Source organism: Anser cygnoides, chromosome 1 (genome assembly GCF_040182565.1).
Source record: "Anser cygnoides isolate HZ-2024a breed goose chromosome 1, Taihu_goose_T2T_genome, whole genome shotgun sequence".
Taxonomy (NCBI): domain Eukaryota; kingdom Metazoa; phylum Chordata; class Aves; order Anseriformes; family Anatidae; genus Anser; species Anser cygnoides.
This window is the reverse complement of record NC_089873.1, coordinates 13,605,890-13,620,446: the sequence shown is the minus strand read 5'-3', so window position 1 is coordinate 13,620,446 and position 14,557 is coordinate 13,605,890. Positions and strand designations below refer to the sequence as shown.

The following is a 14,557-nucleotide window of genomic DNA, read 5'->3' as shown; positions in this document are numbered from 1 at the left end:
TTCTCAGTTTGATACAAGCCTATTGTGCTTCTTTGGAGCAACCAATTAAAAAAGGAATAAAAGCATTCATGTCCCTGGGTGTCTAGGGCTGGCTTCAGGGAAGCCAGCACATTTAAGTGGTGTGATTTAGACAAATTTCCCATGCTGACTAAATGGACAAAATGGTCCCTGAAAGTGAAGCATGCTTTGTTCTCCTGTCCAGATTTTCACTAGTTTATGTCAATGGAAAACATTTTTTTTAAATTTGAATTTAAGCATTTCATCAAATTCCTAGCAAATTATGATCAAGGCACCATTAAGGCACCATTGCTTTTCTACCACTAAAATCTGTACTCACAGGTTACAGGATAAAATTTTCACCCAGGATTATGTTTCTGGTATTTGCAACACCATCTGCTACACGGAGAAAAGCTCAAAACAAAAATGACCAGCATTGTTCAGCCTCTGGCAAACTACCACACAGGCAAAATGATTTTTTGTCATCCCACCTGTCTGTCTACTTATATTCTTGAGCCTTTGAAAAGGAAATGATAACATCTCCTAAAGCTGACTCTTACACCAAGAAATGATGGGGTTTGTCAATGGACAAACTCTAAGTCTCTCTAATTCAGGTTATCTAGGATGTTGCAGAAAAACAATTTTTTACAGTAATTGTTCTCACTGTTAGATTTGTGCAGTTCTTCATGAGATTGGGATGCGGTAAGGGGGTACCAGACCCCAGAAGCCAGCCTGTGCTTCTGCAATATTCGCTCAACGGTGGCCTCACTTGGGGCCTTCTCCAGGAGTTCCTCTTCAGCAACTCAAGCAACGTGGGACGATACATTGCCCTGGAAATCCCAATGAAGGCCCGTTCCAGCTCCACTCGAATTCGCTGGTGGCAACCATCTGAGAATGGGCATTTCTACAGTCCCTGGGTAATTGATCAGGTAAGTACTCTTCTGGGTTGTTGGGTTTTTTAATATAGTTTTAGACTGTTTTCTGTCTTAATGTTTCCCTTTTATTGGTGCATGTCATTTCACTGGGTCAAGCAAAAATGCTTTTTATAAAGATATTCCAGAATTATACTAATCTAGCAAAATAATTGAGCAAAATTGCAGTTTGCTAATTTTGTGCTTTTAATGCACTGTTTCTATGTTGGGTGCTGAATGTCTATTTAGGAGCTAGGAAGGTCTTTAATACATGGGTAGAGCCACAGAGTCACATTGCAGAAGGCCTTAGTATGCAAAATCATAACCAATCCAAATATGTAATTTCCTTGGTAGAATGTAATAGGAAAAAATAGAGAAAAACTTCAATCTAAATCAATCTTCTCATTTTGAAAGCAATTGAAGTTTTGTTTCATATTTGGGATTTGCTTCTATTCAGAGTATATTGTATTGCTTTGTATGATTTGGTATAAATCTCAAGAAACTCCACTGAAGTCATTGCACTCAAAGTAGTGTTATTAGGCTGCCCCAGCTGAATTTGCTTAAATATTCATTAATGGTTTTGTTTGTTTGTTTGTTTTTGTTGTTGTTTTGTTTTTTTATAGCAGTTAGTTCAGGTCCATAGGAAAAACCTGGACACTGAACATCCATCCATGTTACAAAATTTTACTTCGCATCCCTCCATTTAAAAATGAAAAAAATCTTATTCTTTCATTCCTATATCTTCATTGAAGTTAGTTAGTTATATTAGTTCAGAACAATCAGTAACTGAATTCAGAATAACAAGTAAGAATTAGTTCTACCTTATTTGTTGAATTTTAAAATCCTAATCTCTGAAAGTCAACATCAAAACAAAGAATATTGCCCCAGTTCAATCATCAGATGCAATCTGGTAGTAGTTCATCAGATTATAGGACAGCTGAACAGTCAGTGGGAAAAATAACAGTGTAATCACTTTGCTCCTATCAACATTTATTTTTGTACTTCATTCAGAATGAAATTCACCTCCTTAAACTTCAGATTTGTACAGCTGAGCCAATCTCTTTAGGATGCCTCTACAGGAAAAAGCTATTCCCCCTCCCCATAACATAAAATCTTTACAAAGTAAATTTGTCTATTATGGTCCATAAGAATACATATATGCATAGATCACTCAATGTTTTCCTCCTCCAGGATTCTCTGTCATGTGTGCATTTGTGAAGACTTCTAAGCATGATTTTTTTTCAATAACAATTCCTTTTATGATGTTTCAGATTCTTATTGGAGGAAACATCTCTGGCAATACGGTATTAGAAGATGATTTCACCACGCTGGATAGTAGAAAGTGGCTGCTCCATCCTGGTGGCACAAAGATGCCAGTCTGTGGGTCTACTGGGGATGCTTTGGTGTTCATCGAGAAAGCTAGCACCCGCTATGTTGTAACCACTGACATCGTTGTCAACGAAGACTCCTTCTTGCAAATAGATTTTGCAGCATCTTGCTCTGTCACAGACTCCTGCTATGGTAATGACTTCCTAGTGAATCTTGCCCTTTCTCTTACTCTCTCGTATGGGAAAGTTCACCTGTTTTATTGTTCCGTTACCCATCATAACAAGAACTGAGAAACCAAAGAAAACTGCATGTTTCTGTCGGGAACTGTAATATCAGCATTTATTGTTGGTATCTGAAGCCTAAGATAAACTAAAGTATGTTTTTTCCTCCAGGCAGTTAAGTTGTAGTTCAACTAATTTAAGAAAAATACTAACAGCTGTCTTACTATAGTCTATTTGCCAGCATATTGTATCCACTGCTTGGGATGATGTTCTGGTTCTAATAATAAGCAGCTGGGTGTTCCCAGCATATGTTTCTTGTTTTGTGGGTTTGCAGTTTTTGAGAAGGTTCAATTCAGATCTCATTTGCACTTGTATGACTACGAAATCATTTGTATTAGCCTACTTCTGACACAAGCTAAGTCAGAATCAATTGTGAAAATGTGTATAATCCATATGAAATAGTAAGTACGTATATATTTGTATGCATATGTCTATGTATGAATGTGTGCATATATCTATGCACACATAAACATATATACATGCATGTGCACATAATGATGTAATTTTTTATTCCTTAGTTTCCTTTTTTTTCCATACAATGCACATTCAGTGCAGAGCAGGTTTTTGCACATATATACGTACGTGTACATACGCATGCTTTTATTTGTGTAACTGTATGTATATATCTATATGTTTAACTTTAAGTTTAACTTGAAGCATTTAGTGAGCTTGACTAATCTTTATTTTTCATAATAAAATTTATAAGCCCTAAACAGCAAAATAATGAAATTGCTGATTTTTGCTAGAAATGAATACATTAGTTTAATATGGGTAGATTGTGTTTGAATGAAAATAAGCTCATTGACTAACAAACTCAATTTAAAATTGCTTATGCTGGATACTGAAATGAGCTGGTCTGGAGTGGCATGGAAAGAGTGACTAAACCATCTTGTTGAAGAGCCAAAAGTTTGAATTTGAGAGTTGTTCTGCCTTACACAGAGATTACAACCAGCTGAGTTCTCATCATTCAGCTTGAAAAACAAAAAGCTTCTGGTCGTGGTGCTGTCACATCACTTTCTTGTATGCTGCAGCTACAGAAATTGGCTTGAATTAATCCTGGTGACTTGACAGATTACTTTATCTTTGCACCTGTGGTCCTTTGAGTTAGGTGGCTGATGGGTACTGCAGCCTTCTCCTGAGTTATACTTGTTCAGCAACATATAATGTATCTTCCAGCATTGCCATCATCTTTGTGCTCCCAACACAAAGTTTTGAAAAGTTTTGAGTGTTTATTTTGTCAGAGCAGTCTCGTGACTAAAGGTTTGTCGTAGACCTATGCATGCGAGTCTCTAAATTAACTGACTTACTGTCTTTCCACCCTTAGCTATTGAACTGGAATATTCAGTGGACCTTGGACTGACCTGGCACCCGATTTTGAGAGACTGTCTTCCCACTAACGTGGAATGTAACAAGTACCATCTCCAGAGGATTCTCATATCAGACACTTTCAACAAGTGGACCCGGATTACTTTGCCTCTGCCTCCCTACACTAGGTACCTCTCCCTGGTTTTCTGCAGAATAAATCTAAATACATGTCTGTGTATTGAGATATGATACATTATAGTGTTAAAATAATTGTACCTTGCCATTCTTGTTTGGTCAATATAGATAGCAACACATAAGTAAAGAAAACTCCATCCTGCTTTGCATAAAAATTGCAAAGCTACTACGTATGTTTACTTTTCTTAGGTATTTAGAAATAGGAAATTATTTTGTGCCCTGTCCTGGGGAGGGGCAGGAGCAGGGGGAACTCTTTAAAGAATCTCTTGGTGTTGTCACCCTCACTACATTTGGTTGTTTTGGTGGCTGATTGTCTGAATCCCCCACCTGCATCCTGTTCTTGCTGTTCTTGGCTATGAGTTGGTGTTTTAAGAGTAACACTTTTTAGGCTTCTTGTTTTTCTGTGCATTCCTTGTACCTTTTGGATCTCTCTCAACTATTACACATGCCCCATTTTCACCTCCTCTTCCCTGTTGTACTTTATTTTGTCTTTGAGAGAAGAAAACTTGTGGGATTTGTTGGGAGGCTGTGTTTTATGCAGTGAAAGGAGCACTGACTGCTAGTGGGAGCACTGCCATATGTTTCATCATGATGCCCCGAAAACAGTTTCACTTTGTTTGCTTGGTTGGTTTTTTGTTTGTTTGTCAGAAAAATCCATATAAGGCCAACTGGGTAATGCAGACTTCCAGTTCTTGTTCATCTCGTGCTGTTAGCTGTGACTGTCCCCCGTGCAGTCATACCTGATAATACCAGTGTAGTGCTAGGCCAACATAAAACCCAGAAACAAAGGTGGATGTCAAGCTCTCTGCACAACTTCACTCTACAGCTCTTCTCCTACCACTGGGCCCCATTTCCTAACCAAAGGCATAGGCCAAGCTAACTGCTGTCACAGATGTAGCCAGAGTTAAGGCATTGCTTACACCTGTTTGAGAAGATTGTTATGAAAGATGCCAATGAACGCACATAGAAGTTTTGAAACAGAGATGTTTATTTTCCAGAAATTGTACTGAGAGCACCTATACAGTTGCCACAAGTTTTGAAACTGGCAGTGGAAAAGTCCATGTTACTAATTGTTTTGGCATCTAGACTCTTCCCTATCTCCATTGCAGTGATTTATGCCAAGTAATAGTATATTTAGGACTTGTTCCCAGGGATGATATTCTCTGCTTACTTATTGTACTGTTTCACTATGTATTGTCTACAAAATCCATTACCTCAACAGTCCTTATAAAAAGCCTGTAAATTTATGTTCAGAAATGATTTTCTAGGGCTTCACAGGATAAATCAGGACTGGGGCTGATGCTCCAAACCAATTGAATTCGGACCTAAAAGGAACATATCACCTGAGATTAACTCAGTTTTATACATAGCTGTGCTTTTAAAGCTGAAATCTTTTTGAGTGCTGTATGTCAAAGGAAGAAGTCTGATCCCTATTGAGGCAAAAAAAAAATTGCTATTCTCTCCAGTCCAATAACTATATGTCTTGGCTCAAGCAATACCATTTCCCAGAGATATTAAGATAGGGATTGTGTGAGAGAGGCTATTACAACCCTAGCTCACAAGCAATGGAAAACTTAACCTTTAGAATAAGGAATAGTACAGCCCTTTACTAAAGGTGTGATATAATTTTTACACTGTTTTACTACTTCAAGCTACATAATAGCACGTGTATTTCTGACTATTTATATCTGTATATCTTAGGGACTTGCAGGCTACTTAGTCAACAGCTCTGTCTAGTGTACAGCCCCCATACTGACATAGCATTTTAGGGCTCGTGTACCCCAGTGTGCTATATAACCTGTGGCCTGCAAAAGGCAATGAACACTTAGTTTTATCTTACAGTTGATTTTAAAATGCAAATGTGAATATAAAGTTCTCCCAGGAGCATCAGCTCTGTAAGTTGTTAGTGAAGTGCCAAACCTAAAGCAGAGAGAGTGAGATATACATTTTTGTCTTTAATCCTCAAGGACTTCCTCCCAATTTATGCATTTCTTTTAAAAAATGCTGTTTGGCGAACAACTAGACAACACAGCAGTAGATTCCTCTTTGGATAAACTTGTTATCCATTCACGTCACGCAATATATTTATTAAGAAATAATTCATAGAATAACATTGAAAAGGTTTATTTTTACACTGAATAAATTGGGGGGATTTTGCTGTTTATTTGTTTTGGGGTTTACAACTGAGTTTTTAAAGAAAACAGACTACACAAAGTTCAATGCTGCCATCTGGTGCTGTATAGCAAAACACAGACTAGTTTGAATTTAAAATGGTATTCTTGAAAAGTTGCAGAAATTAATCTACTCACAGCTATTCACATACTGGTGTCTACAGCTGTGTGAGATGAATAGCTCTTTGGTGTCCCCTGACTGTTTCAGCTGGGTTTCCATCATCTACCTTGGGAGATAAGACATTTAATTCACATATAGCTGCATCAAAATAAGGTGTTCGAATAGGGAACTAAATTCCACCTTTAATCAAAAAAAAGGAAAATGATTTATTGAAAAGAGCCAGGATGGCACCATAGATCATTTCTTAACATTGCCAGCCAAGCTATAGTTGGAGGGTAGGGAGGAAACTGTGAAAGCAGAGTCACACCATCACTGGCTCCACAAGTCCCACACAGGGCTCACCTGACCCCGTAGATTTAAAAACGCAGTACCTCACATAGGAGCAAACTTACTGTCTAGAGCTGCACTATGTAAGTGCAGCCAGGAGGACTCACAGAAGAAAAAGTCAGGTTAGTTCATCGCTGAAGCAATGAAACTCAGGCTCAGGGTGCAACCTGGAAGATTGGGGTCATTGCAGCTTGATTCAATTCCCAACTATCTCTCAGCTTCAAATTTATGCCAGGACCCAGCTGGAACATGGTTATGAGCATCCCTTCGGGCATACCACCTTCTTCCTACCCTCTTTTCCCTTGTGCCAAACACAGCCACTTGCTTTGCTCTCCTCCCTTTCCCATCTCTCGCATTCTTGGTGTGCTATGGAGCTATGCGCTTTGTCCCACAAAGCATCTACGCAAGCCACTTCCCACTTTCTGTCACTTCACCCTTCAAGGATGGGCAAAATGCACCATAAACATTCAGCTAGGAGGACCTCCTTTTCCATTACAAAATTCAGGACACCACTTCTCCTTTCATTAACATGCTGGTCAAATTTATTTGAGACTTGTACAAGCGAGAGACTTGTACCAGCCGCAGCTGGTACCAGCACGTCCTGGGGCTGCACCGGGACCACAGCAGCAGCTGTGCCCAGCCCTGCCTCCCAGCTGCAGGTTCTCCTGGGCTGCTCTCAGAATTTGGGAGCTCCCTCCTTGGCCTCTCAGGGACCTTGTTGCTGTCAGGAATCAGCCCAGGGCTGTGCTGATATTGAATAAATCTTCCAGGAGCAGTCCAGCTGCAAGACTGAAATTTCCCTTCAGTCAAAATAAAGATTAGCTTAGGTAGTGCACTACCTTTCTTCTTTTCTTTCTCCCCCAAAGGTCTCAAGCAACTCGTTTCCGCTGGCACCAGCCTGCTCCTTTTGATAAGCAGCAAACTTGGGCGATTGATAACGTCTACATTGGGGATGGCTGTATAGACATGTGCAGCGGCCATGGGAAGTGCACCCAAGATAACTGTGTGTAAGTGAAACTTTTCCTTTGTCCTACACAGCACTGCAGCATTTCACTCTTCTGTAATTTTAAGAAAATCTCAGGAAAGGTTTTGACACAATTTAAAAGGAAGGAGTTTTGCTTTTAAAACTGAGCAGGGCATCACGACTGCTGAGGAACAGAAATAACAACAGGTTGGGTGAATGCTGGGGTTGGCTCTGGCGGATCTCTGCCTGTTCACACATCATGGATGATACCACTGGTCCCTTCTCCAGCAGCCTCTGCTGTTGCCTACGCTGCGGCTTGACCACCTTCCCATAAGGGAGGGAGAAGAGACTCCTTGAGATTGCACACCCCTCTGTGGACATACAGTGCTTGAGCTCCCCAGAAGTCATCCCTGGTTCCCAAGGGGTTTCATGTCATCTCCCCTTGCCCTCATCCTGGTGCTGGGTGCAGAGCACAAGGGCTGGCAAAGGGATGCATCTGCTAAGCAAAACAATAGATGCCAGTTCTTCACAAGGCCTATTTTTGCCTTGTAACTCATGTTGGCTTGATGGCCTGATGCTTCTGCTTCATAGCAGGGTTTGACTATGGAGGCAGATGGACTTGATCCTCAACGTGTTTTATAGAACAACACACACAGAGCCCTGCAAAGCTAACAAACAACAACTAGACCTCCCCAGATTTTCTGTCTGGCAACAGAGAAATACCTTCCAGATGGATCTGCTGCTTTTCCAGTCCACAGATGATAGCATAAATGTGAGAACAGTGGTATAATTGTGCTGTGACTATGTTTGTTAGAAATATATTCCACTGCAGAATACACATATTCTGGCATTGTCCTATATCCCAACAGCACTGAAGTACCATGGCATGGCCTCCTTGGTGAAATCTACGTAGTAGTAGAACTTTCTGTGCTTTTATCTAAACTTTAACACAATATAAGAAGAAGGTTTTTCAGATGAGACAAAAAACAGGGACCATTTAAAAGAACAGTATCTACCCAGTAGAACTTTACAGAAACATTTAAAATTTAACATTAGCAGGACATTCTTAGGCTCAGCACATTCTTTTAGGTTTATCTATTACAGTAAAATGTATTTTACTGATACCATTCTATGTTGGACTGTACTCTGTATTATCAGCAACAATGAAAAAACATGTACACAATACTATCCTTCCAAAAATTGTTTTTGTTTCATATTAACAACCTCAAAAAGTGGCAGATGTTTGAGATCCCCATATGCCAGTTGTGCACTAGTAAATGATGCAGACGGTCTCTGTATGGAATAACACGGCACCTTGATGTGGGATAACGTGGCACTGATTAAATCTCTGTGCAGGGACTTTGCCAGCTGAATTTTGCATTTGTTTTCCTCTACAGCTGCGATGAGCACTGGGGGGGGCTCTACTGTGATGAGCCAGAGACCCCACTTCCGACACAACTGAAGGATAACTTCAATCGCTCACCGTCGAGCCAGAACTGGCTGACAGTGAACGGGGGCAAGCTGAGCACCGTCTGTGGAGCGGTGGCCTCGGGGATGGCTCTTCACTTCAGCGGGGTTGGTGTTCGGCACGGAGGCTGCCTTGCTCTTTTTGACAGTATAAGCAGGACTGATTTTAAAAGTTAAATGAATTGCAACATGCTAAAAAAATATTAGCACAGTAAACACAAAACATATCTACATCTACCTGTCTATATAATATATATCCTTTGGTTAGCTGAAGGACAAAAGTCAGGTGGGTCCTACAGCCTGGTGCCGGCCAGATACACTCCAGGAAAGCAGATACCATGATCCTGGCTATGCTGCAGCCAGGAAATTAGTAATGCTGCAGAGGCCTCCTGAAAGCAGCAGTGGTGGGGCCTTTGGAGGTGGAGCTGATAGATCAAAGCACAGTTGAAGTATGTAGACATTCAGACCCACCCTCTGATAATAGCCTCTTCATAGCTCTTACAATGTCCACAGAGACTGCAGTTTGGTGCAGCTTCTAATCAGCCCACAGAGGTAAATTAATAACTAGGCACTTGCATGTGTATAACGTGCACTTGCTCCTTGAAAATATGGCCATGTGTAGACTTATCCTTCAGGTATTTCTTTGTTGGTTTTGTTTGGTTGGTTGGTTGGTTGGTTTGTAGCGGTTTTTTTTTTCAGTGTTAGCTTAGAGTAAAATTGCTTGTGTTTTAGCTACACACATAGCTGTGTAAGCCCAACTGCTGCTGAATTACAGTGTGCTCTAGGTAGCCTCAGGGTTATAAAAATGACAAAATATTATTTTAGAAACATAAAACTTGTGCTTATATAAATCTTTCACGCAAGGGAACTAGTTCAAACTATGCAAGTTTTCTAAAATAAATTGACAGAAACATTTACATTTCTACTTCCTTCCAGTAGGACTAAGTAGGAACCACTAATTAACAGACTAAGCAGGAATTATGGGAAAGCACACAAATTAAAATTGTTGTGCCATTCGATGGTTTGCATAAACTGAACGATTAGCACATAATCAGTGAATCATTAACTCTGCATGGAGAACCTAGTGTTGCACACTGGAGGTGTGGATTTTTGTAACTCTTGTATTCAGCATAAAGGTGAAGTCATTCTTGATGCTTAATTTTATAAAGCTGTAGGTCAAGCACCAACGTATGTATTTTCAAGATGGAACATAACTGAAACTATTCTCAGAGAAAGTCATTTATTGCTCTGTTGTAGCTTTACTTTTATTATAATTTGTAGAAGTTGTACTGTTTTGAAGGTTTTACAACATGAAGCTTTATTAGTAGTGACTGCATAATCTACCAATTTTTATGTTCATAAGTTTTGCCAGACAGCACCAGCCAACATAATTTTTCATTACTTTTAAGGGCTGCAGCCGTACGTTAGTTACAGTTGACTTGAACCTCACCAATGCAGAATTCATCCAGTTTTATTTCATGTATGGATGTCTGATAACTCCCAATAACCGCAACCAAGGAGTACTGCTGGAGTATTCTGTGAATGGTGGAATTACCTGGAGCCTCTTAATGGAAATTTTCTATGACCAATTCAGCAAACCGGGGTTTGTAAATACCTTCTTCTGCATATATAATTTCCTGTACTAGGTCAAGTGTTCTATATTGTTTCATAACAACCTCTCTGATTTATTGCTGCTGTAGTTTGGATGTCAGATCTTTAAGAGTTCGGCCTGTCCAGTCCTGCGAGCATTTATGAATGGCTTTAGAGTATGTGTTTGAGCATCAGCATTTGTTCAGCCGCAAGGCCAGAAATATAGGAAGACAGCTACCGCAATAATGTCCATCCAGGTCTTGAAGATACTTTCATTTGCAATCTAGTTCATTACTGACAAGAGCAGAAATTCACCACTTGAACTTGTTAGAAAACAGTGGAGGAAATGAATTTCTGCAGATATCCGTCAAAAGGCCTACACTAAACTCAAACCCAATTTTAGGACATTTGTGAAGTTCAAACCAGTATAGATGTGGGTGACCTCTTCCTCATTTATTAGTTTAAAAGACTCATAGAAAAGGGGGCTGGGAAGGACCCATTACTTGATATTTTATTTGAATGCACAAATAAATCATTAGCATTTTAATTGGTCCAGTGATTTATGTGTACTATTGACTACTGTTGTAAGGGAAATAAGAACATTGTACCAGAATATTGCTATCTGCTCCAGGTTGAAATTATTAAACTTAATTTTACTTCAACATTTCCCTTCTTAGCATTTTCCTAATTAGGACATTGTGGTCATACCCTAGTAGTCTAGATGATTGCATTTTGTTAAATGCAATCTCTTGCAAAACTCTTAAATCATGGTTTGAGCATGTGGGATTGCTCAAACCTTGCCAGTCTGGCTGCTGACCCTCCCCACCTTACTCTGAGCACCTGTGCAGGGGATAACGTTGGGAGTGATCAAAAAGGGCTTTGTTTTGGCAATCTCCCATGGGAAAATGTAGGCTAAATCACCTAACCTTTCTCTGCCTTCCCAATTTGCACCTGCTCTAGGAGACAACAGAAGTGAACCTGGTCAAAATATTTGGTGCAGAGCATTGAGAAGTGTCCTCCTCTTGTGGGTTTCCTATAACTAACTTCCGTGTTGTATTTCAGTTTTGTGAACATCCTCCTTCCCTACGATGCCAAAACCATTGGGACACGCTTCCGCTGGTGGCAACCTAAACATGATGGTCTGGACCAGAACGACTGGGCTATCGACAATGTCTTGATCTCTGGCTCAGCTGACCAGAGGACTGTGATGCTTGACACCTTCAGCAGTGCTCCCCTGCCACAGCATGAGCGCTCCCCTGCCGATGCAGGGCCCGTTGGGAGGATCGCCTTTGACATGTTTATGGAAGACAAAACTACAGGTAAAGGTTTTACATGGGTCTGAATTAAAGGGCAAGAAGTCAGTGCAGTGACTTCTAAATCTTGCTGCACCTCTGAATCCTTGTCTCACTGTGATGGATGTCATAGACAGTCCCATCACTACCGGTGTCCTTGCTTATTATTTTAGTTCACAAAATGCAAAATGAAAATGTGCAATGTAACTTTTCATTTTTTTACTGAGTGAATTTACTTAGAAGATGAATTTATCTTCAAAGGTTATTCTAAGCAGGGTTCTTAACTGGTTTGTTTTCTGTTTGTTAATTTCTTTAAATATCCATTAGGGAAGTTAAGTTACATTTTACAAATAAATTTTGTAGAGGAGGAAGTATTTCTGAATGTTCACAAGGCTTAGCAAGTCATAGTGCTGGGGTATACTTTGTGCAGACATGTAGTCAACATCCTTAAGAAAATTCTTTTAAAACAGCCAGTGCAAGAGAAGTTTATATTTTGAATAAACCTCAGGGCCTTACTTCTTGAACATTAAAAAATAATGTTATAATGTTTACGTAAGAAAGTAGTAAGAGGTGCTTTGAGCAATAAATGTAATAAATATGTACATGGGAAAGATGGGGTATTTACATTCTGAGGAGTAATACTAAATAATTCTAATGTAGGCTGAAAAATAAAATACCTTTAATGGTTAACACTACTTTGTGACTGTTTTCTGTACCTTATGTTGTCACTGAAAATTACGTTCCCATTTATTTTCAAGTGAATGAACACTGGTTATTCCATGATGACTGCTCAATTGAGAGGTTTTGTGAGTCTCCTGATGGTGTCATGATCTGTGGGAGCCATGATGGCAGAGAGGTTTATGCAGTCACCCATGACCTGACTCCAACAGAAGGCTGGATTATGCAATTCAAGGTAAAATCCCTGTCTTCTACATAATTATTCTAAAACCCATTTTGCTCCAATTCTAAGCTGATTTTTCAAGAGCTATGATGATGTCTATGACTGTGCATAAACCATTCTTTGCAGGGAAAAGTGTTGTTATTAGGCTGTATTTATTTGTCTCACCTACAACTTGCTGGTCAGCTTTAACACTGCGGGCCATTCTCAGAGGTGACACACTCTTCTCCAGCACAGAAGTTGTATGGACATCATATATGGATAGGAAGAATATATAGTATATATATATATAGGATATAGGAAGAATATTAAATATATAAATAATATATTTATAAATATATGTTTATATATAATTTATATAATATATATTTATAAATAATAATATAAAGAATATTAAATATATATATAAGGTGCCTATTTTGTTACAGATGTTTGGTGAAGGGAAAGCAGCTCAAAAATGGCCACACCTCATCTGTGTGGGCATGCATTCACATCAAACCTGTAATCAACCACATTTCATACAACCCTTTACCTAAAATGAAGAAATAATCCAGCAGTATACGGAAGTTGTAAGAGCTTTTCGCACAATTCTCCTATAAAGAAGGTCCACTGGACAAAACTGACCGGGTTGGCCTCCCCTGAAATGCCCAAATATTAGGTTGTGTGGAAGAGGAAAACAGCTTTATCAGTTATAGGGTACAGGCACGAGTGACAAAACCTGGATATCCAGAGAGGTGATCTAGCTAGAAGAAAGCTGAAACTCTGAATATGGTGACTGTTCTCAGTCTTGGAAATCTTGGGATGAGATCTGCAGATGACCGGTACCATACAAACACTGTTACTGACATGATTTCGAGCAAAAATCAGCCGTCAGTTTTCAGGTTCAAACATTTTTTAAACTCTAATCACCACCACAATTAATTCTAATTTACTTATGCTCTCTTCTTTATTAGGTTTCCGTTGGATGTAAAACCTCGGAAAAACTTGCACAAAATCAGGTCCATGTGCAGTACTCCACTGACTTTGGTGTTAGCTGGAATTATTTAGTACCTCAGTGTTTACCAGCTGATCCAAAATGTTCTGGGAGTGTTTCACAGCCATCTGTTTTCTTTCCCACAAAAGGGTGGAAAAGAGTAACTTACTCACTGCCTGAAAACCTCGTGGGCAAGTAAGTATGAGTTCACTGCTTGTTTTGTCTTGGATTCAGCACGTCCCAAAAAACACAACAGGAAACACATCTGCCTATTCATTTTCTTTCAAGAAAGTGCATCTTGCAATGTTTATGTTTATCATTCACTGTATGATTTTATTTCCTATCAAGATTGATCATGACTCTTGGTCTGAACAAATGGCAGTTATTCTTGCTTCTCTGCAGTCTGCTCCAGTACAGCATGTTCTGCTCTGTTCAGGCAGCTGTGTTCAATTAGGGAGTAAATTTATGACCTTACTGAGTGGAAAACTTACCCTTGCTGTCTGCAGTAGTCCACACATATGCAAACTATTTTTTTTTTTTTTTGCAAAAAGGAAAATCTCTTATATTCTTTGAGTAATTTGCAAAGAAATTATAACCATAAATGAAATTCTTTCTCAAGAAGCCAGGATAGATTTTTCCAGCTTCCACAGTGACCAAAATCCATCCATATGTGACCAATAGTACATTTGTGAAGAAGATATGGATATGTCATAAAATCAATTTCAACAGAGACTGA

The 14,557-nt window shown here is 39.4% G+C and overlaps 1 protein-coding gene across 2 annotated transcripts in view; it reads left to right on the top strand.

Moving 5' to 3' along the window:
- Positions 1-14,557, top strand: part of RELN (reelin) — a 293,331-nt gene that overhangs the window by 257,048 nt on the left and 21,726 nt on the right. For both annotated transcript variants that reach the window (XM_066986910.1, XM_048068408.2), the window contains exons 44-52: positions 668-926; positions 2,180-2,429; positions 3,843-4,011; positions 7,504-7,644; positions 8,999-9,176; positions 10,478-10,671; positions 11,721-11,977; positions 12,709-12,863; positions 13,802-14,016. In XM_066986910.1, coding sequence (XP_066843011.1) covers positions 668-926; positions 2,180-2,429; positions 3,843-4,011; positions 7,504-7,644; positions 8,999-9,176; positions 10,478-10,671; positions 11,721-11,977; positions 12,709-12,863; positions 13,802-14,016 — 1,818 coding nt within the window. The remainder of the gene's footprint in view (positions 1-667; positions 927-2,179; positions 2,430-3,842; positions 4,012-7,503; positions 7,645-8,998; positions 9,177-10,477; positions 10,672-11,720; positions 11,978-12,708; positions 12,864-13,801; positions 14,017-14,557) is intronic.